This window comes from Felis catus, chromosome D3 (genome assembly GCF_018350175.1).
Source record: "Felis catus isolate Fca126 chromosome D3, F.catus_Fca126_mat1.0, whole genome shotgun sequence".
NCBI classification, from domain to species: Eukaryota; Metazoa; Chordata; class Mammalia; order Carnivora; family Felidae; genus Felis; species Felis catus.
The window spans coordinates 57,340,633-57,363,762 of NC_058379.1; the positions used below are offsets into that span (position 1 = coordinate 57,340,633).

General features: G+C 46.9%; 1 protein-coding gene across 5 annotated transcripts in view; it reads left to right on the forward strand.

Annotated features, from left to right (window-relative positions):
- Window positions 1-23,130, forward strand: part of MOCOS (molybdenum cofactor sulfurase) — a 56,230-nt gene that overhangs the window by 6,627 nt on the left and 26,473 nt on the right. For all 5 annotated transcript variants that reach the window (XM_023241876.2, XM_045042101.1, XM_045042100.1 and 2 more), the window contains 6 exons: window positions 2,727-2,793; window positions 3,698-4,339; window positions 6,515-6,591; window positions 8,710-8,909; window positions 15,285-15,401; window positions 16,714-17,172. In XM_023241876.2, the coding sequence (XP_023097644.2) occupies window positions 2,727-2,793; window positions 3,698-4,339; window positions 6,515-6,591; window positions 8,710-8,909; window positions 15,285-15,401; window positions 16,714-17,172 (1,562 nt within the window). The remainder of the gene's footprint in view (window positions 1-2,726; window positions 2,794-3,697; window positions 4,340-6,514; window positions 6,592-8,709; window positions 8,910-15,284; window positions 15,402-16,713; window positions 17,173-23,130) is intronic.

The following is a 23,130-nucleotide window of genomic DNA, read 5'->3' on the forward strand; positions in this document are numbered from 1 at the left end:
TCTGGTCAAGACAGGACCTTAATCAAGTGAGCTCCAAATAAATGTAAATGACCAACTATCTGAAGGGCTGTGAACAAAAGGCCCATGATACCACGGGGTCTGTGGTTGCAGAGTGACAGGGCTGGCAGTGTGAGTGTCAGAGAAAGCTGCCTTAGGAGAGGGGTGACTGGAGGATGAGCAGGGATTCACTTGGGCATGAGGAGAAGGGTATTCCAGACAGAGGTAGTAGCATGAACCACGATCCTTTAGTGGTTTAAGGAATTAGCCCCGGAGCACAGAGGAGGGGAGGAGGGTGGGGGAGACCTGAATGGAGAGGTAGGTAGGGGCATTGTAGGTGCTCTGCAGAGTTTGATGTTTATTCTGAAAACAATTGGCAGTCCTGGAAGACATTAATCAGCAGCACCGTGTGATGAGATAAACGTGGAAAGGGAGCTTGAACTAAAAACAGCTCTAGCTGTTCATGGTAATAGCAGCAAGCACCCTCTCCTGAACACTCACTATACACTTCAGGCACTGTTCCAAATGCTTGATCTCTTCTCTCTCCCTCCATTCTCCAGCCAAACGAGGGTACAGGTTCTGTTATCAAACAAGCTAAGGTACAGGTTCTGTCATCACTCCTGTTTTACAGGTGAGGAAAGTGGGCCCCAGGGAAGGGAGGCAGCTAACCAGAGGCCATGCAGTCAGAAAGCGCTGGAGCTGGGGGAGTGGCTCTCAGGCCAATGGGCTCCAGAGCACAAGCCCTTATCCCTTAGCAGACTGCCTCAGTTCATGACAATCCTATCATGCCACACTAAGGTCCTGGGCAGTCAGCAGATATTTAAATCTGGGGAGTCGTTTGTAGGGGAGATGTCACTGAGGGACCTTATCTTGATTTTACCCCATGATTTGCAAAGAGACCCACAAGTCTTCCTTAAATTTTGCAATTGTCCTAGCTGTGGGAAAGGTGCCGAGAGGTGACGATCTGTAGACTGTAGGTAGTGCTGATGGTGCTGAGCTAAAAACCAGGGTGGCGAGAAGAAGCAAGGGTAAGTACCAAGTCCCTGGGTTACTAGTGCCTATGGAAAAGGAGCATTGGTGGCTTCAATGACCAGAAATCCAGTGTGACCCGATAGTATATATGAGAAAACAAACAAACGAACCCTAAAACAAAAAAGGTCAAGACTGTTAATGTGGTCTTGTGGTCCTGCTCCTGAGAAATGCTTGTGCCTCACCCCTGCACATCCGGCCACTTGAGAGGTCTGTGTCCTCATCTGGGGGCCATGTTTTGAGTAGGTAATGATACTATGGGTCACACTCATGGGGCATCCAAGGAGGGGAGGAGAACTAGAAATTGACAAGTGAAATTAGGAGACTTTGGGCGCCTGTGTGGCTCAGTTGTTTAAGCATCCAACTCTTGATTTCAGCTCAGGTCATGATCTCATGGTTCATGAGATCAAGTCCCGTGTGGGACTCTGCACTGTCAGCATGACACCTGCTTGGGATTCTTTCTCTCTCTCTCTCTCTCTCTCTCTCTCTCTCTCTCTCTCTCTCTCTCTCCCTCTCTCTCTCTCCCTCCCTCCCTCCCTCCCTCCCTCTCTCTCCCTCTCCTGCTTGCTCTCTCTCTGTCTCTCTCTGTCTCTCAAAATAAAAAAATAAACATTTAAGCAAATCTTAAACAAAAGAAATTAGGAGAGACTCTAGCCTTGAGAATGGGCTAAGGGGAGATGTGATGGTCCCTTTCACATATTTGGAGGAGATAGATGTGTTTCTGTGGGAATGATGCCGGTAGCAGGGGTGTGAATGCAGGGCAACAGATGGGGACTTAGATTAAGTGGCATTCATGGCCCTGTCTCATGGTTGGGGGCAGGGCAGGCGGCAGGGGGTGGGGAGAAAGGGCAGCCTCCTGAGGTTGTGTACTTGGTTCCCTGGAGTTAATTATCAGAACCACCTGTCAGGGAACTTGTAGAAAAGGTTCTTGCATTGGTCTGGCTGCCTGAGAGCTGACTTCCAGCTCCAGAATGTTCTTCCCCGACCCCATCTTGCTTTACTAGTTGGGGGCGGAGGTTGGTTGGTTGGTTTAAAAAAATTGAATTATATTTTACATATCATAAAATTCATCTATTTCAAATGTACAATTTAGCGATTTTTAGTAACTTTACCGAGTGGTGCAACTATCATTATAAATCACTTAGAACATTTTCATTCCCCCACTAAGATCTCTGATGCCTATTTATAGTTAATCCCTGTTGCCCCCTCAGTCCCAGGCAACCACTAAATCCATTACTTTCTGAATCTCTCTCTGTACAGTTGCCTTTGCTGGACATTTCATATAAATGGAATCGTATACTGTGTGACGCCTTGTGTCTGGTATCTTTCAGTGAACATGTTTTTGTGGTTCATTCATGACCTAGCCAGCGGGTTCCTTTTTATTGTGACTACTTTCCCATTGTGTGGATAGATCACATTTTGCCTATCTGCTCATCAGCTATCTGCTGTCTGCTCACGATGGACATTCATGTTGTCCCCAGGATTTGGCTTTACCAACAAACCTGCCTGTGAGCATTTCTGCGCATGACTCTTCGTGTGGATGTATGTTTTCACCTCCCTTGAGTGTATGGGAGGGGCATCGCTGGGTCAGACAGTGGTTGTATGCTTAACTCTTTGAGAAACTGAGGGAGAGGATTGGGAGGAACACAAGAAGAGAGACACAAGTAGTGGCCTGATGGCCTTTCTCTGTAACCTGCCAGGTAATCCTCACAGCCAGAACATCAGCAGCAAGCTCACCCATGACACCGTGGAGCACGTGCGCTACAGGTGAGTGGCAAAGGTGCCAGCCCGAGCGGGCGCCCCCAGGTGGCTGGGCTGCTTTCCTATCACTTACCGCCTCCCACAAAGGTTCTGAGCTGGTTTCGGGAAGATCACGGTCAGCTAAATGGTCAAGTGCACAATGATGAACATCAGGGGCAGAGGACGGGAAGGTGAGAGACAGTGGGTGCGGAGCAAGGCGGAGCCGAAGCGCAGGTGGGTGGCCCTGAGGTGCTCACGGCCGTCTCAGGTGGCTTCGGGCCGGTGCCAGGGTGCCCGGGGGCCAGAGCGACAAGGAGCGACCACTTCCCAAGTCACCTTCAGAGAGAAGAAAAACATTCAGTCTGGGCTTTCCTTTCGCATTTCATTAGGCGCCTTGTTTTACTCATCCCCAGCCCACCCAACCTTTTTACGAGTATGCACGCCTCGGACAGCTCTTTATGTTTTTCCACAGGTGAATAGTTTTCGTAAGTAATTTCCGGGGGTGCCTAACGTTCCTTCAATTCCTATAATTTCAAGTCATTTCCAACTGGAAAGTGGTGCTGGGCTGCCACGTATGAAAAGTGCTGTGAAACAAGTTGGTGACCTACCGCTTGCCGTGGCGGAGACAGAGAGCTGACCCGGGAGAGAGTGTGTCCTGGGATTACGATCATCGATCATCGTGGGTTTTTGCCTTGTCCTAGGAGGGTGCGGACTTGGGAGGCGGGAGGTGCTTTTGCCAGTTTGAACCTGCTCGTCAGCTCTTCCTGCGGCCCGCTTGGCCCCTGCCCTAACTCCGCGAGTGTGGCCAAGCCGGTGTGGGTCTTCTAGATGTGAAGGTAGAGAGATGTCACATTCAGTAGAAACGCAGCTACCACTGGACGTTTAACACTAGTGAGACCAAGGAGTTGGCATGATACTGTGCTTCTTCCAGGATTTTGGAGCACTTCCACACCTCCACAGAGGACTACAGCGTGATTTTCACGGCAGGGAGCACGGCTGCTCTTAAACTGGTGGCAGAGGCCTTCCCGTGGGTGTCCCCGGGCCCGGAGAGCAACGGGAGTCGGTTCTGTTACCTCATCGACAGCCACACATCTGTGGTGGGCATGAGGAAGGTCACCACGGCCATGAACGTCACTTCCATCCCAGTCAGGCCGGAGGACGTGCGCGCGGCGGAGACACGGGGCACTGCTGCCAGTGACCCTGACTGCCAGCTCCCGCACCTCTTTTGTTACCCTGCTCAGAGTAACTTTTCCGGAACCAGATACCCCCTGTCCTGGATAGGGGAGGTCAAGGCCGGGCGGATGTGCCCCATGAGCGTGCCTGGGAAGTGGTTCGTGTTGCTTGACGCGGCCTCCTACGTGAGCACCTCGCCTTTGGACCTGTCGGTTCACCAGGCCGACTTTGTCCCCCTCTCCTTCTATAAGATCTTTGGATTCCCCACTGGCCTGGGTGCTCTGCTGGTGAATAATCGTGTGGCTCCTCTGCTGAGGAAAACCTACTTTGGAGGAGGCACGGCCGCTGCGTACCTTGCAGGAGAAGACTTCTATATCCCAAGACAGTCGGTGGCTGAAAGGTAACTCGCCACGGGGATGGCTGGCTGGAGTTCAGCCAGGCAGGGGTCCGGCATGTGTCCCCTATAGGATCATGCAAGGGACTGGGCTCGGCCACCAGGATTAGGGGGTTTGGAGGCAGGGACGGAGGCAGAGGTCGGCTGGAGGGTGCCCCAGGCAGCTCAGTGAACTGGGCCCCCGTGTACGGGCTTGTCCAGAGCCGTGAGAGGACAAGGGCTGCAAGCGGAGGCCGTGAAGGGCTCTCAGGAGGGTAAGGAGGGTCGGCCACCGGGCCTTTCCCCAGAGCACAGGCAAGAGGTGCCGCAGTTTATCAAAGCGGTCTTTTAAAAAGATGGCATCTTCTGGAACAAGTGTGCATGCATGTTGACGGCACAGCTGTTTTTCAGCAGCCGGAATCTGCTCAGCTTGGTGGCTGGTTGGCAAGAAGAATTAGTTAATTCAGAAGCCACCAGACATGTGGGGTGCTGTGAGCAGGCTCTGTGAGCCCTGTGAGTGACAAAGGGAAGTTTGGGGGCAGGGAGCTACTTGCCTGCAAGTGGCAGAGGCCTCTGCCCGGGTTTGCTGGTGTATGCATCTTCCTCAGGCTGCGGGGCACGGGGTGCGGGGCAGGCCGAGGAGCTCTCCCACAGGGTGATGGCTGGGACCCATGAGGTCGAATGCGTGAGAGGATGAAAGTGACAGCTGACCCAGGGTTCTGCTGGGTCCAACAGCGGGGAATACCATGGGATTGGGCCAGGGGGCTAGTGACCCTGCTGGTGCCTGAGAAGACCCGGAGCCTGGATGGGAAGGGGGTCAGATCCCCCATAGACCCAGGTGGAGACTCAGGGTTCTGCGGATGGGGGCGTGTCCCTGCCGGTAGAGTCACGGGTCAGATCTGTGGGCCCCAGAGCTGGATTGCTGGCGAGTGAATCCCGGCTTCACCACGCACCAGCAGCAGTGGGGACAGGGGTGTATGACTTGATCTCTGCACATAGTTTTCCCTATAAAGTGGGTCTCTGAAAGCCTGCGATTATTGAGAGCTCGTATAGGTGAAGTGCCCAGATAGAGTTGGCGTCAGTGGGGTTATTTGGTGTCTCTTTTATTTCGGACTTCTCCATAGCTGGGGGATTCTGGAATAGGAACTCTGCTGTAAGACATTTTGTATCCGGGTGTGATAACGTAGTGAGTAGTATAACCAAGCGGGAAGAGAATGACAGGCACACCATCACATAAATTAAAGGCAGATCACAATGACAACTCCAACTTTATGGAGCCAATAGGAATGTGTGGAGGCCAGAAGTGGGGCAATGACTACCGGGCAGGTTGGGGGCGGCCTGAGCTGGACCAGACCTCTGGTCTTCGACTGGGCGGGTTGCCTCACAGCAGGTGCTGCACCAAGATTCCCAGAAAGTGGAATGGTTATTCACCACTGGAATTCTCATTTTTTTCTAGTGGACTTAGGACTAGAACTTGAGAGATTTAATACCCAAACCAAATATGTTTTGAACATGTACCCCGACCATGTTCTTGTTTGATAACCCAAGGATGTACAACCTTTGATGGAAACAAACAAACAAACAAACCCTTCCTTTTTTCCAAGAGTCTATTGATTATTGGTTAATGAATAAATATTTACTATATATCGATAACTTAATTCATTATTAGCTAACAATGTTTAATTTGTTAGAGATTATTTATTAATTCACTGGTGATTAATCAGTTAGTAATTGATTCATTATTGACTAATTCATTATCATTATTATTTTTTAAAGTTTTTAATATTTATTTTGAGAGACAAAGAGTGCAAGCAGGGGAGGGGTGGAGGGAGAGAGAGAACAGAGAGAGAGAGAGAGAGAGAGAGAGAGAGAGAGAGAGAATCCCAAGCAGCCTCTGCACTGTCAACACAGAGCCTGATGTGGGGCTTGAACTCACGACTGTGAGATCATGATCTGAGCTGAAATCAAGAGTTAGTCGCTGAACTGACTGAGTCACCCAGGCACCTCTTATTATCATTATTAATTCATAGTTAATTCATTAATTGTTGAGTCATATAGCTAATTCATAATACATTAGTTTTATAAGGAAATTAAGATTGCAGTAACAGGGTTCTGAGCAAATCCTCTCCCTAGAATATTAAACTACAAAGCACAATATTTCCTTCCATTGAAAGCTTCGGCTTGCTTTGTTCACTGTTACAGGTTTGAAGATGGCACCATCTCGTTCCTTGACGTGATAGCACTAAAACACGGGTTTGATGCCCTAGAGCGCCTCACAGGTCAGTGGATCCTTTTATCCAGTTGCTCCCGTTGCCTGTGTCCTTGAGGGTGCCTGTGTCCTTGAGGGTGTCCCGGCACGGGTGTGATTTAGATAAGGACCCAGGGGCTGTGCGAGGGGCTGGCACAGGGCAGCTGTACAGCGAATGCAGTTGAAGCTAATTCTAAAGAATTTCAGAATGACTTCCGAGGCAAGAGCAAGAGACTGCACCACATTTTTTTTTTTTTTAATTTTTGTCAGTTAAAAGAACATTTTAACCAGTAAGAGACGTTCCAAATCAGGAGATTAGTCGCTTCACAGAAGCAGAAGACCCACCCTTGGTCCCTGGTCTGGGAATGGTTACAGATCCTGAGACCTTATTCTGCTGTTACCTTGCTGGGTCCTCCCTCCTGTCTCGGGGGGTGGGGGGGACTGTGTGATGAAGAGCTAACGCTCAGAGAAGTTAAGTGCCTTCTCCAGGGCCAGGGACCTCGTAACTGGGAGGGTTGGCCTAGGCCGTAATAATGCCTAACCCCGAGCCCCTGTCTCTGCTGCTGGGCTTTGCAGTGATGCACGTTGTCTGTCCCGGCAAGTATTTGGGGTGTTGGGCAGGTGGGGGACACTCACTGTGGGCTGACACACACACAGATGCCACTCCCCATCGTGTGGGGCCTGACACAAACACATAGGACTAGAAGAACCTCTGCCTCACGAGCCAGGCACCCGCCCTCCGTCATGCTCCTGGGCACTCCTCCAGAGGCTGAGCTTCTAGAGCTGGGTGGTGCTGCTTGCACCCTCCATATGGAGGCGGGGTGGTGGTGAGCCAGGGGTGTGGCTTAAAGATTAGGCAGTCCTTCCTTTCTCTCCTTTGTCACAGTAAAGGGACCTTGCAGGTTCTCAGCCTGAGCCCAATACGGGGCGGGCGAGGAGGGAACGGACAGGCTTCACGGGAGAGGAGGGTGGCACTGATGGTAATACAGGGAAGTGAACAGACAGCATCCAGGACAAAGAGGAGATAATAAAGACAAGCACTGAGAAATGAGCACTATCCCCAGAAGGATATTAATAGATGGCCGAACAGCAAGATACAGGTCTGATAGCTCCAGGGGCGCCTCGGAAAGCGGACTGACAATACCTGGTCCGTAATAAGGCAAACCCCTGATTGTTCCTACCTCATTGCTCCTTTGAAAAAATGTGCAGTGAAGTACACATAACATAAAATGCATCACTGTAGCCAATTTAGTGTGCATGTCCGTGGCATTAAGCACGTTTACATTGTTATGCAGCCATCTACCACGGACCATCCCTGGGACTTTTACATCGTCCCAAACTGAAACCCACTACACAGTAACTCCCCATTTCCCCTCCCTCCCAGACCCAAGCGATCTCCATTCTTTCTGTCTCTATGAATTTGCCTCTTCTAGGCAGTTAGATAAGAGGCATAATACAATATTTGTCCTATTGTGTCTGGCTTCTTTTACATAATGTTTTCAAGGTTCACCCATGCTGTAACATGTATCCTTAATTGATCTGGATCCTATTGAAATGACTTACACATTGAGGGTGCCTGGGTGGTTCAGTTGGTTGAGCATCTGACTCTTGATTTTGGCCCAGGTCATGATCTCAGGGTCGTGGGTTTGAAACACGTGCTGGGCTCTGCGCTGAGGGTGGAGCCTGCTTGAGATTCTCTCTCTCTCTCCCTCTACCCCTCTCCCGTTTGAGCTCTCTCTCTCTCTCTCTCTCTCTCTCTCTCTCTCTCTCAAAAAATGATTCAAATGTTAAAGATACAGCAAAAAAAGAGATACTTTTAAAGATAAGGTGGTGCTTTTTTTGCCATTTGTAACCCAAGGGTCTAAATTCTCCGAATGCTTAAGTGGCATTATTAAAGAAAGAAAACAAAGAGGATGACAGGAATTCCTATGGAAGATTCCATGGAAACAGCAACAGTAAGGTGTTGTTCAGTCCCCCAGACCTACACATTAATCATATGGACACTACCACACCATATTTCCCCATACTTACAATTGTTAATCTGAGGTCCAGCTTTGCCGGTTAGAATGATGTTGTGTTCTTAAAAATGACTGAGTGAATTATGTGGAAAGTTCATGATTCTGTCTGACATTTCACAATCGCTTTTGAGGTGGAATGGAGAATATAAAGCAGCACACCTTTACCTTGGCTCAGTACACCTACACTGCCCTGTGTGCTCTCCGGTACCCCAATGGAGCCCCTGTGGTGCGGATTTACAGCGACTCTGAATTCAGCAGTCCAGAGGTGCAGGGTCCTGTCATCAATTTTAATGTTCTCGACCACAGTGGGAACATTATTGGTTATTCCCAGGTGGGTTTTCCCCTTCCCTTCCCTTCCCTTCCCTTCCCTTCCCTTCCCTTCCCTTCCCTTCCCTTCCCTTCCCTTCCCTTCCCTTCCCTTCCCTTCCCTTCCCTTCCCTTCCCTTCCCTTCCCTTCCCTTCCCTTCCCTTCCCTTCCCTTCCCTTCCCTTCCCTTCCCTTCCCTTCCCTTCCCTTCCCTTCCCTTCCCTTCCCTTCCCTTCCCTTCCCTTCCCTTCCCTTCCCTTCCCTTCCCTTCCCTTCCCTTCCCTTCCCTTCCCTTCCCTTCCCTTCCCTTCCCTTCCCTTCCCCTCCCTTCATAATTTATTGACAAGTTAGCTAACCTACAGTGTATATAGTGTAATCTTGGCTTCGGGAGTAGATTCCTGTGTTTCATCACTTACATACAACACCCAGTGCTCATCCCAACAAGTGCCCTCCTCAATGTCCATCTCCCATTTCCCCTGACCCCTCAACCCCCCACGCCCATCAACCCTCAGTTCTCTGTATTTAAGAGTCTCTTATGGTTTGCCTCCTTCTCTGTAACTTATTTTTCCTTCCCTTCTCCTATGGTCTTCTGTTAAGTTTCTCAAATTCTACCTATGAGTGAAAACACATGATATCTGTCTTTTTCTGATTGATTTATTTCACTTGGCATAATACCCTCCAGTTCTGTCCATGTTGTTGCAAATGGCAAGATTTTGTTCCTTTTCATCTCTGAGTAGTGTTCCATTGTATGTATATCCAGGTGGGTTTTCTTGTCACCTTGAGCACCTGTTCACAACAGAATTTCTCTCCCCTGGAACTCTGCAACCTTTTGGAGCCCTGACATTTGCAGTCCAGGTCCGTGAGTCCTTGCAGTAGTTGTGAGAAAGGCAGCCCGTGCATGATTGGAGAGGCCCAGCCCTTCCTTAGAGGCTCTATACTCTCATAGGCACTCCGTTCTAACAGGTGTGGCTATTTAGTTTACCAGCTCTCCTGTTTTCAGCCAGAAATGGTCATTTTCAGGCGTGGAGAGAGAAGGTCCGAGTCCTTGATAGCAGTGGAAGGTGACAGCTGACAGCTTGCCAGCAAGGGAAGACACCCTAAAACAATGTAGACAGAAAAGCAGTGTAGACAGAATACCACGTCCGAGGTCATTTCGTGTATATTCAGCATGGTAGTCCCAGGGATACATCAGATGGTATCATGGCATTACACAATATGGGCCTGCTACCACCAGGTCTTTGAATTCAGAACTCTGAATTCAAACCTGGAATTCAGAACTCTTTCTTTATGGTAAGCAGAAGTGCTGTCCTTAGTACCACAAAAGCCCTTGTTTCTGCCATAGTTCGTGCATATTATGAGTTGGAAAGACTTAGTAGTTCGGTTATAACATAGTTTGTGCAGAATACCCTTTGTATCTATTTTTCCCATGAAAACAGTGCAAATAGTGGTTTGTGTTTTGGGAACTGCTTGGGTCCTTGCCATAACTGAGTAAGCTGATCACTGCTCGGTCCATCAAAATGTCCAGAGGCATACCAAGCACTCTGCCATGGCGATAGATGGTCACCAGATCTGTTGTCACAGACTGGCGGGGATGGGGAGCCCAAGGCCCTTCCCAGAGCCTGGGTTCCTAGAGCAGCTCTGTGAGGAGCAGGTTCGATGGTCAGATAAGTTTGGAAGAAGGTGTTCATCTTCCCCTGAAAGCCATACTCCCTATCACCTTTGTTAAATGCAGAATTTCTCAAGGAATCATTCCTCCACCCCTTCTCAATAGCCATAAACTATCTGAGGAACACAGTTGAGAAATATTCTTCTGGGGACGTGTTAACTCTTACTCGTATCTGGGAGTGGACCCTCTACAACCACAGGTTGTCTCTTGGGTGGGTTTACCGTGCAGACACCCCTTAGTTATACGCTGGCAGCCTGACGCCACTAAGAAACAGGCAATTTTGAATGCTTTTGGTGGTGGTGGGCGGGGGGCGGGTGGAAAATGGAAAATGCATCAAGAGTAAAAGTTTTGCCTTCTTAAATGTGTTATTCTGGGTGATGGGTAAAGTAAGTTTCATTCTTGGACCCAAATAAGTTGTACTTCCCTCGAGGTGTGGAGGAGGGCAGGCGGGTGACCATGACATGTGCGGTGGCAGGCAGAGCAGGGAAAGAATTCCTCATTGTCCCAGAGACTTCTTGAAGAGAAGGAAGAGCCTAGGCGGGGAGAGCTTCCTGTCTGGGTGCGCCGCTGACTTTACCAGGATTCTGGTTCCCCGAGGTCACACACGGGATGTGTTTCTCCCTCTGTGCGTTTGTAGAGGAGGCTCGTATCATGAATGGATTCCGTGGCTGAGGTGTGACCAACTGTGCCGGCTCAGGAAAGTCCAACATGGTTTTCCTGGGCCACTTCACCATGTGGAAATTCCACAGGGACTTTGGTGGCCTTTAGAAAGATCAAACGTGTCATGGTGGGGTTTGGCTCTCTTTTCACGGGATGTGTAAAATAATTGAGCTTTCTTTCTTTTTTTTTTTTAAATTTTTTAATGTTTATTTTTGAGAGAGAGAGAGAGAGAGACAGACAGACAGAGCACAAGCAGGGGAGGGGCAGAGAGAGAATGAGACACAAAATCTGAAGCAGGCTCCAGGCTCCGAGCTGTCAGCACAGAGCCCGATGCAGGGCTCGAACTCACAAGCTGTGAGATCATGACCTGAGCCGAAGTCAGACGCTTAACTGACTGAGCCACCCAGGTGTTCCAAGGGTCTTGTTTTTGATAGCCAGGGCTCCTAATTTCATTCTCCCCACTGTGGAAGTCACTCTACACGGTGGTTAAGAATGTGGGTCCCGATTCTGACTGCCTTTTGCTTGGCTCTCTGAGCTTGGGCAAGTTAATGTAAGCTCTCCAAGTCTCCATGAAATGGGGATAACTAAGTACCCTGCTGATAGTGTTGCTGATGAGGATTAAATGAGATATAGTATATACTGCCTGAGCAAGGGGCCCTGGTATGAAGCAAGTGCTCAATAAACAGTGAGCATAGAGGCTCCTGGGTGGGGAGGCTCCAGTGTGCACTGTGGTCAGGCTGGTTCCTTGCCTTCCAGGATGCAGTGCTCATCCTGCCGCAGAAACCAACTCTTTCACCTGGCTGGGCACAGGCCGGGATCCCATAGGGCTCAAGGTGAGAGGGTACTGCCTCATGATGGGGAATTAGGAGGAAGCGTAGGTGTGGCCCAGAGAGCCTCTTGCACCCACATCCTCTTCTTGATGGGGGCCTTCTCTCTTCTTGAATCTCAATGGGTTTGTGACTCTCTCATAACCAGTAAAGTGCCACAGAAGGTGACGCTGTGTGGTGGAAAAAGCAATGCCACATCAGCATTATTCCTCCGGACATCCACTTTTGGGCCCCAAGTTACCATGTAAGAAGTTCTACCCTGAGGCTGCCATGTTGTGAGGAAGCCATGCCATGTGGAGAGGCCAAGCACAGACATGATGGTGGCAGTCCTGCTTTGAGCCTTCCTGGCTGGGGGACCAGACACACACATGCATAAGTAAGTCTCCAGGATGATCCCAACCCCCAGACACAATGTCACTCCCAGCCTCAGAGACTTCCCAGCTGGGACTTGAGAAATCATGGAGCAGAGTCAAGTGACTCCTCTGTGCTCTTTCTGAATTCTTGACCTACTGTAGCTGTGAGCACGATAAAATGGCTGCTACTTTATCCCCCCACGTTTGGTGGCTTGTGTCACGGCAGTGGTAACTGGAACAGTGAATGTGGGGTGGGGGTGGCGTGGCCACTGGAGCCTTCTAATTCTGTTTGGCAGGAGTTGGGGTGGGGCAATGAGGGGACTTCCCTAGCAGCTGCCCGTTGAATGGAGACCACCTGACTCTGGAGATGGAGTGGGCCAGACCCAGTGGTGCTGCTAGGTCTCAGCTCAGAGAGCCAGGGGACACCTGGATTTCATTAGCAGGCCTCCACGTCACTGAGCTACTTGCCCAGAGTAAAGGAGCAGAGTTGTTTTCCTGAGTCCCCCTCAGTTCAACCCAGACAATGGCTTCTTCTCTGACAGTCCAGGGAAGACAGCTAAAATGAAGACAGCCATGGTCTCAACAGGGTGGGAGGCACCATTGCTGTGCACAGCCTGGCTGGGAGCATGTGCTGGTCATGTGGTGGCCTGTGGTCTGTGGAGAGCACCGTACTGCTCCTGGCTGCCTCTGGCCACCCTACACTGTGAATTCCCAGGGAGAAAAGTTTCAAAGGTTTGCCCAGCTGGGCATGACGTGTTTGTTTTCCCAAATGCAGTTAGGTGACTCCCCTGAGTTTAGCCTAAGTCACCCAGGCTGAGGACTCTCATCGGGCTCCTAGACCCTTGGGAGAATGGATCCCTCGACTCATAGCCAGAGGAACCCGGCAACTATCCCTCATGCTAGCCCTGCCTTTGAGCCTTGAGTGAAAGCAGATCACCTCCCAGAGTCTTCAGGAGACAGGAAAGAGCCTTGGAACTTCTAGATTGAACAGCAATTCTGCGATTCAACCCCGAGTGAGGGACATGATGGAGAGCAAATTGATAATGCACAGTGTCAACACAGTAATATGTATAGGCCAGGCTGTGCACCCCGAAAAGGCTGCTCCAAGGGGTAGCTCAGCTGGGGACTGCTCTGTGATCAACCCTGTGCAGAGGATGCCAAGGAGCCACTCCACGTCCAGGCTGCAAATCTCACAGGAGCATGTGGGCCCTGTTTAAGAAAATTAAGTTATTATTTTAAAAAATTGAGATAAAAATTGGGGCACCTGCGTGGCTCAGTCGGTTGAATGTCTGACTCTTGATTTTGACTCAGGTCACGATCCCAGGGTCGTGGGATCGAGCCTCACAACGGAGGCTCCCATGCTGGGCAGGGAGCATGCTTGGGATTCTCTCTCTTTCTCTCTCTGCCCCTCCTCTGCTTGCATGCACACTGGCACTGTCTCTGTCAAATTGAAACAAAATTGAGATAAAATTGATGTATAATATTGTATTGCTTTTAGGTGCACAACATAATTATTTGATATATGTATACAATGTAAAATGATGACTACAGTACGAGCAGTTAACATCCATCACCATACATAGTTACACATTGTTTTTGTTGTGATGACAACTTTTAAGATTTACTCTCTTAGCAACTTTCAAACACACATTATAACAGTATCGTCAATTATAGTCACTATGCTGTACATTACATCCCTAGGACTTATTTATCTTGTAACTAGAAGTTTAGAAGTTTGTATCTTTTGACCACCTTTACTCATTTTGCCCACCCAAACCTCTGACAGCCACCAGTCTGTTCTCCATATCGATGAGTTTGATTTTTTTTTTTTTTGGTTCCACCTATAAGTGATATCATACAGTATTTGTCCTTGCCTTTTTTAAAAGTTGTACCTGATTTTTAAAAAATTTAAATCCAAGTTAGTTAACATATATTATAATAATGGTTTCAGAAGTACAATTTAGTGATTCATCACTTACCTATAATGCCTGGTGCTCATCACAAGTGCCCTCCTTAATGCCTAGCACCCATTTAGCCCATCCCCCACTCATGTCCCTGTCTATGTCTGACTTATTTCTCTTAGCATCATGTCCTCAAGGTCCATCCATGTTGTCACAAATGATAAATTTCCTTGTTTTCTTTTTTTATGACTGAAAAATATTCCATTGTAACTGTATACCAATTTTCTTCATTCATCCTTTGATAGATACTTAAGTTGTTTTCATGTCTTAGATGTTGCAAGTAATGCTGCAAAGAACATGGGGTGCACATATATTTTCAAGATAATATTTTCATTTTCTTCAGATAAATACTCACAAGGGATTGCTAGATCACAGGGTAGTTCTACTTTCAATTTTTTGAGGAGCCTTTATACTGTTTTCCACAGAGACTGTGGCAATTTACATTCTCACCAACAGAGCATGAGGGTTCCCTTTCTCTACATTGTTTCTAACACTTGTTATTTCTGTTTTCTTTGTAATAGGTGTGCAGTGATATCTCATTGTTCCTTTGACTTGCATTTGCTGGATGACTAGTGATATTAAACATCTTTTCATATACCTCTTGGCCATTCGTATGTCCTCTTTGGAAAAATGTTTATTCGAATCTTCTGTTCATTTTTATGGTACTATTTGTTGAAACACAAGCTCCTAACTTGGGAGTTTGGCCTGAATTTTGTATTTTCAGTTTGCTCAAGCATATATTATAATCCATCTGGATAAACTGTAATTATCAGTCACATTTTAGTAAACCCATGACAGATCATGGCACTTGGGAGCAAAATTCCAAGCTCATATTTTCATTTTATTGTTAGGGAAGAGGTCCAGATACTGATGCAGGTGATCAGAATAAAACGACATCCTTAACACTGGTTTCGTGTCATATTGACCCCACAGGTGGACAAGATGGCCAGTCTTTACAACATCCATGTGCGAACTGGCTGCTTCTGTAACACTGGGGCCTGCCAGAAGCACCTGGGGATAAGCGACGAGATGGTCAGGAAGCATCTTGAGGTTGGTAATGGTGGTCAGCAAGACCCAGCAAGACCACCCTGGAGGCTGGTCTCATGGCTGAGGTGAGGGCTGGTTCTGTGGGCTGGGCTCATTTCTCCGAGCCCACACTGTGGATCAGCGAAGGAAAAGGGGTCAACAAAAAAACAAAACATAGCACCACTGTAGCATTCATATTTTGCTTTGAGGGCAAAAATTTAAAGGCAGAATATGGGTCTTAACAGGGGGCAAGCATACGCAAGAATGTGCTTCTATGTGCAGAGGGCCCTTACCTAGTTCAGTCCTACCAGAACATCTCCACACTAGAGTTAGCTCATCGCTGGGCGAGGGGACAAACTCTTCCAGGGGCCAGTCTGCATCTCCCAGAATCCTCTCATCCCTGCCTCTCCTCCTGCCTGAGGTTTTTCACTTCAGGGTACAGCTAATATTTTGAACTATTTCATAAGAATAGTTCAAGTGGCAAAGATAAGAATTGTTCAAGTGACAAATAACTCTTATTTAGTATGGAGTAGTTTCTAACTTGAGTTTCTTTCGTTGTCATTAAATATTGTATATACTAGATCCCAACCAACCACGAACTGGATTTTATTTCAAAAGAGAGAGGAAGTCCCGGAATACAAACAAATGCAGTTCCAGATATAATATTTGATCCTGCAGAGTACTGTGGCCCCAGCTCTTGGGTGGCTGACCTGGGTTCAGTACTGAGGGAGGTGGGTGGCCAGAGCAATGACCGACCTTGGGCAGCCCAGCTTGGAGAGGCTTGGGGACTTTCTGCCTTTCTCTCTCCACCTCCCAGTAGGAGCACCCAGCCTGCCTTTGGCTTTGGATAGGCCTCGTCTGGTCACTCCCAGAGGGAACATGTCTGTCTGGCCTTGTTGTCAAGGGCAGCTATCAGGGACACGGCCCTCCCTTTGGTTCTGAGGGAGGCTCCAGGGAGCAGCCAGAAGGTGTTTCTCTTGCCACAGCCCTGGGTAGACCAAGAAGCTGACCCATAGTGCTTCTGAAACTTCGGTCCATCTTTTGAGGGATCTGTGAGTTGGCATTCTGTGTGGCTCTGGGTAAATGCCTTCCATGATGTATTTCTTTTAAACTTTATAATGATCCCTTGAGATTGGTATTGACCCCAATTTATACTTGAGCAAAGTGAGACTCTAGAAAGGGAGTCCTTGTTCTCAGGAAATCCTGCCTCAGGCACACAGCATGTATTAGTGTTGCCCATTTTGTTTTCCTGGGTTACTTTTCTTCTACAAAACCATTTCTGATTTATCCCTGAGGAATGAGTCACTCTGAATGACTTATTTCCCTTTTATTCTAGGCTGGTCACGTCTGTGGAGACGATGTGGACCTCATAGATGGGCATCCTACAGGATCTGTGAGGATTTCTTTTGGATATATGTCTACACTTGAGGATGCTCAGGCCTTTCTCAGGTTCATCATAGCAATGCAACTGCACCAGTGTGATGGCCAGCCTCTTCCTCCGACCACCCCTGGGGAGGTGGGAGCCCCATCAGAGAGCGAGGCTCAGGATGCCGTGCCTGCCACTGTGGACAGATGTAGTTCCTCACCTTGGGAAGATGCTCCCACAGACTCTGGGGTTTCCAACGACTTGCCTACCACTGTGGCTGCAGTGGGTTTGCACCCACCTCTGCCGATGGCCACCAGAACCCAGCAGATCCCTTCAGAGAAAGCAGCAGGAGTCCTGGATGGGGGCCTTGGGCCACGTGTCATCACCAACCTTTACCTCTACCCGATTAAATCCTGTGCTGCATTTGAGGTAAGGGTTTTAATGGCAGCACAGAGACTGCTTTTTTGTTTGTTTGTTTACTTTATGACATTGTTTTGATAAAGTGAAGAAAAAAGTACAGAAAGCAAAGCATGCAGAAAATCAAAATAATATTCAGCATATTGTGACATATGAAGAGTAGTTCTCCTGCCTCTCTTGGTTTGGGCTGACTTTTGAACATAGCTCTGCTTAGGACTCCTGAGAGGCCCTGTTTCTGAATGGTGGATACCTAGTTACTCTGCATAATTATGGACGTAAGTTTCACCGAGTGTATGTGCTGGTTCCCTGCGGAAGCATTTTACCTGCTTTGTTTGGTTCCATCTTTGAAACAATAATATGTGGGGCGCCTGAGTGGCTCAGTCGCTGGAGCGTCTGACTTCGGCTCAGGTCATGATCTCATGGTTCGTGGGTTCGAGCCCCGCGTCAGGCTCTGTGCTGATGGCTCAGAGCCTGGAGCCTGCCTCGGATTCTGTGTGTGTGTGTGTGTGTGTGTGTCTGTCTGTCTGTCCCTCCTCTGTTCATGTTCTGTCTCTCTCTGAAAACAAATAAAATATTTTTTAAAAAGTTAAAAAAATAAAACAACAATTTGCAGTGCGTGGTAATGTCATCTCCATTTCATAGATATGGAGCCTGAGGGCTATTGAGGTTAGGTACTTTGCCTAGTAACCAATGATAGAGTAAAGATTTTAGCCCAGGTCTGCTGATTCCTTGGGTCAGTGCTTTTTTGTGACTTGTTCTGTTCAACCCTCCCTGTGGATATGAACTACATTATGTCTTGAGACTGACCAGTCAGTCCTGATACCCCTCTATGGCCAAACTGAGGCTATCTTCCTATAATCTGTGTGTGTCCCAAGTCCCAGGCAAAGGTCTCAGACTCCTGAGGCTCTGGGATAACAGGCTTGCTGGTTCCTAGTCAGAGATATCATGGTCATGGCTGTTTGTGGCCTGCCTTTCAGGGTGGCCCCATGGGAGCCTGTCCTCTAAGGAGACCATAAACAGGCAAGTTCACCTTCACTCTCTAATGGAGCAGGATGTGGAGTCCATGTTTCCCCTGTGTGTCAGCACTCTTATTTTCACGGACAGGTCATGTTCCATAGGACGGCCACATAGCGGAGATACTCTGGGCGGGAATTAGTGTCCCATTTTACAGATGGGGACACTGATACTCAACAAGGTTTGCTAAAGGTCTTCTATCCATCTGCTCATTCAACAACTGCATATCAGCACCTGCTACCTGCCAGGCCTTGGGCCAGCACCATTTTGATGAGCAAGTGGAAATTGTTCTTCCCTCAGAGAGTGCAACATCTCAGAAGGGAAACAGACACAAGACCAAACACCACCTATGAATAGAATCACACTGGTGATAAGGGCCAACAAGGCAAGAAGTGGGGTGTACGAGAGAGTTCTGGTGGATGGATATCTTAGTCCATTCAGGCTGCTCTAGCAAAGTATCATCAACTGTGTGGCTTGTAAACAACAAATATTCATTTCTCATGGTTCTGGAGGCTGAAAATCTAAGATCTAGGTGCTGGCAGTTTTGATGTCCAATGGGGGCTCACCTTTCATTCATAGAGTTTTCTTTTCTTTTTCTTTTTCTTTTTTTTAATGTTTATTTACCTTTGAGAGAGAGAGAGAGAGACAGAGTACAAGTCGGGGAGAGGCAGAGAGAGAGAGAGGGACACAGTATCTGAAGGAGGCTCCAGGCTTTGAGCTGTCAGCACAGAGCCTGATGCAGGGCTCGAACTCACAAACCGTGAGATCATGACCTGCACTGAATTCAGACACTTAACCGCCTGAGCCATCCAGGCGCCCCTCATAGAGTTTTCTCACTGTGTCTTCATGTGGCAGAGCTCTCTGGGGCCTCTTTTATAAGACCTTTAATCACATGACAGCTCCACCCTCATGACCTCGTCACCTCCCAAGTCCTCCTAACCACCCATGTGATGGTATTATCTGAGGTTTCCTTATGATTTCTGTATTTTGGGCAGAAATTCTGTAAGAGTCATACTATGCTTTCTCAGTGCATCCCAGAAGGAGACATACTGTTGATTTGTTCCAATACTGGTGACTTAACTTTTATCACTTGCTTAACATGGGGTCTGCCAGGTTTCTCTACTATTAAGTTCATTAATAAATAATTAACCAATGTTTGTGGAGGGATAGTTTGAGAGCATGTAAATACCCTGTTCCTTGTCAAACTTTTATTCACTAGATTTAGCATCTATTGGTGGGCAACCTACATCAGTGCCTAAATCAGTCATTGGTATGATGACTGCAAAATGGTAATTTAAGAAATTCTATCATTCCTTCTAGATTTATCAGTAGGTATTCTATTATAGGATAGACCTTTCTTTCTTCCATACTTATTTCATCATTAATTCTTCTGTCTCTCTTTTTGTATCTGCATTAACTCATGTATTCTTATTTTGCTCAAAAAGTTACAACTCATCATTATCAGTACTTATTTTTTAATTTATTTTTAAAAATGTTTATTTATTTATTTTGAGAGAGAGAGAGCATGTGCACATGAGCAGGGGAGAGGCAGAGAGAGAGAGAATCCCCATCAGGCACCACATTCAGCACAGAGCCAGACACAGGACTCAATCATGTCCCGTGAGATCATGACCTGAGCTGAAATCAAGTGTTGGATGCCTGAGCCACCCAGGTGCTCATAAATATTTATTGTGATGCTTAAATTGCCACAGACTTGGCCACTAGGAGCTCCTTTAAGTCAGCTCCTGTGTCCTTTTGATATGTCCCCATCATTCTTCGAGCATTCCCTTACTTTCTGGTGCAACAATAGCTTCTAGACTCACTCTGTGTTTCCCCTGCCTGAGAAATGGAGTTGACAATTTCATCAAGGCACTTCACTTCTTACATTAGACAATAAATGATGCTGAGAAACATATATTTGGTTGCTAGGTCTGATTCTTGCTTCTGGGATGTTAGTACTCCCAAGCCCTCTCAGTGTACAGAGCTTAGAAATATTTGCTGCTGTGACAAATTATCGTAAACTTTTAACAGGACTTATCTGATGAGATTAGGCCCACCTGGATAATCCAGGAAGCTCTCCCCATCTCAGGGTCCTCAGCTTTAATCATGCCTGCAAGTCCCTTTTGCCTAATTCCAGGGATTAGGATGTGAACATGTTTGGGGGTACCATTATTCTGTCTACCACATATATGTATGTGTTAAGACTTTTGGAATACTCTGCATACTTGTGTGTACACACACATCTGTATCTATCTATCTATCTATCTATCTATCTATCTATCTATCTATTTATCTATCTATCTATCTATCTATCTATCTATCTATCTATCTATCTATGTATCACCTATGTCAGCTAGCCATGCTCCTGATTTCCCACTAACACCTCCACTTTCACTCCAACACCACAGAGTTTATTCTATCTATCCCCCTTTCCATACTTGCAACCCCTGTGAGAAACCTGGCTTCCATATCTTCAAGAGATGTTTATTTGCTCAACTCCACCTTATGTAACCAAACCCCATCTTACTGGGGTTCCCCTCGCCTTTAGCACGTGCACACTGGCTGAAAGCTTGGCTCAGATGAAGAGGAAGAAGAAAGGAAGGAGGGGGAAGCCAACACATTAAATTTTAAGGTGACAAATTAAAGGATAGAAAATTATAGACTTATTTGAACAAATAGTTGTGAAGAACTGTGAAGAGTCTGAAGTTTACCCTCCTTGTAAACTAACAAGATAGCCTACCACAGTGTCCTCAATGCTGGCAAAAGGCATGAGACTCCTGGTTCAGAGATAAAGGGCTTTATTACTCACAGAACAGCAGGTAGCATGTGCTTCGTGTTTGGGTTCCTTCTCTGTGCCCCCCAAGTCCCAACAGGGGGTACAGAGGGGCCCAGGTGGATGCTGTGCACATGGCTGAGGAACCCCTCGCTCAGGGAACCTGACTTGTTTTCATAATGGGATGGGAGTAAACCTGCCTGGCTGTTGCTCTGGAGGAAGACATTATAATACTGGACTATGAGCAAACCTGTTCTCCTCCCCAGAGGTGATACAAACATCTTCAAAAAGGTAGTCTGGAACAAAAGGGAAATGAGTGTTTCTGCTTGTTACAGCAGACACACAGCAGAAACGAGAGACCATGGAGAACTGTCTCCAGTAATACATTGTCTTCTAAAAAGCGATTTGTAATTCAAAACATGTTTTCCTATAGAAATAATGATTTAATGATGGTTTCTGGGCTCACCCATAAAGGCTTAAATAGACCATAATATTGCTGAGCTCAGGTGTTGTACTAACAGAAGCAGCTACAGTTTATGGACAGAGTATTTGATACACAAGAAAAATTGATGGCAGAGGTAAAGGGATTAACATCTATCGATTATCTGATATATTTTAGTTGCTTTACATTTTATATTTCATTTTAGTTTTTAGCCAATACTATGAGAAATGAGAATAATGTCCATCTTGCCTATGACAAAGCCAAGACTCAGGAAGGTTTGGAAGTTGTTCAAAGTTAATAATGGTTGAGGTGGGATTTAAACCCAGGTCTCAGTCTCCAGAGTACCCCCACCCCCCATTACATGACATTTTTATTTCCTGTATTCTTCCTCCTTGAGTTCTGCACCCTCCCCCTGTGCCAGGCAGCTCTTCTCCTTTACTTTCTGTGGTGCCTTGGTCTTCCCTGATGTCCTCTACTGGAAGACCGACTCCCCAAAATGCTCCTTCATTAAAAATTGCTTCCCTTTCTTCATTACCCGCAAATGGCGTCTTCGGGTTCTTTCGGGTAGCTGAATCTAGTGCTCAGAGGAAAACAATGGCATGAAATTGATTCACAACTGGTTCAAGAATGATTGTCTCTTAACTATTTCACAAGCGTTTTTTCCACCTTCGCCTGTGCTTCTCTTCAGTGGAGAGCTGGCTCCAGAAGAGCCCTCACTTATGGGGCTACTGTGCATGTGCTGTCACATGAGTGCTGTTGGCAACTAAGCTGTGGATAAAGCTACTATGAAGACCTGGTCATACTTCAATTAAATGTCGTGATTTTTCCCCTAATGCCCTTTTTCTGTTCCAGGATCTCATCCAGCATGTCATAGTATATTTAGCGGTCATGTCTCCTTAGGCTTGTATGGGCTGTACCAGTTTCTCAGACTTTCCTTATTCTTGATGACCTTGACAGTTTTGAGAAGTACTGGTCAGGTATTTTTTTAGCATGTCCCTCAGTTTGGGTTTGTCTGATGTCTTTCTCATGATTAGACAGGGGTTATGGGCTTTTTTTGGGGAGGAAGACCACAGAAGTAAAGTGTTATTCTCATCATATCATATCTATCATATATCATATCATATCATATCATAACAAAACATATCATTAGTACATACTATCAACATGACATCACTATTGATGTGAACCCTCATCATCCAGGTTGAGATGATGTTTGCCAAGTTTGTTCACTGTAAAGTTTCTCCTCTACCCCCTTTCCATACTGAACTCTTTGGAAGCAAGTCAGTAAGTATAGCCCACATGTAAGGAGTGGGGAGTTAGGCTCCACCTTCTTGAGCAGGGAGCATCTACATCGATTCTTTGAGGTTCTTCTGTATAGGAGATTTAACTTTTCTTATTTACGTATTTGTGTATTTATTATTTATTCAAGCATTTATTTATTTTGGTATTGACTCATGAATATTTATTTTATATGTTGGATTATAATCCAATACTACATCATTATTCTTATTTTTGCTCAAATTGTTTTGAGCAGTCTTGGCCAGAGGCATGCTTTCAGTTGACTCCTGCATCCCTTTGCCATACTCCCATCATTCTGTTTTTTGAATACTTCCTTACCTTTCTACCACCACCAGATTCTCCTGATCCAGTCCTAGAATCAACCATTTCTCCAAGGAATCCCAGTTCTTTTATATTGGAGAGTGGTATTAGATTGCAAGATCTATATAGGCAGTGGGTGTAA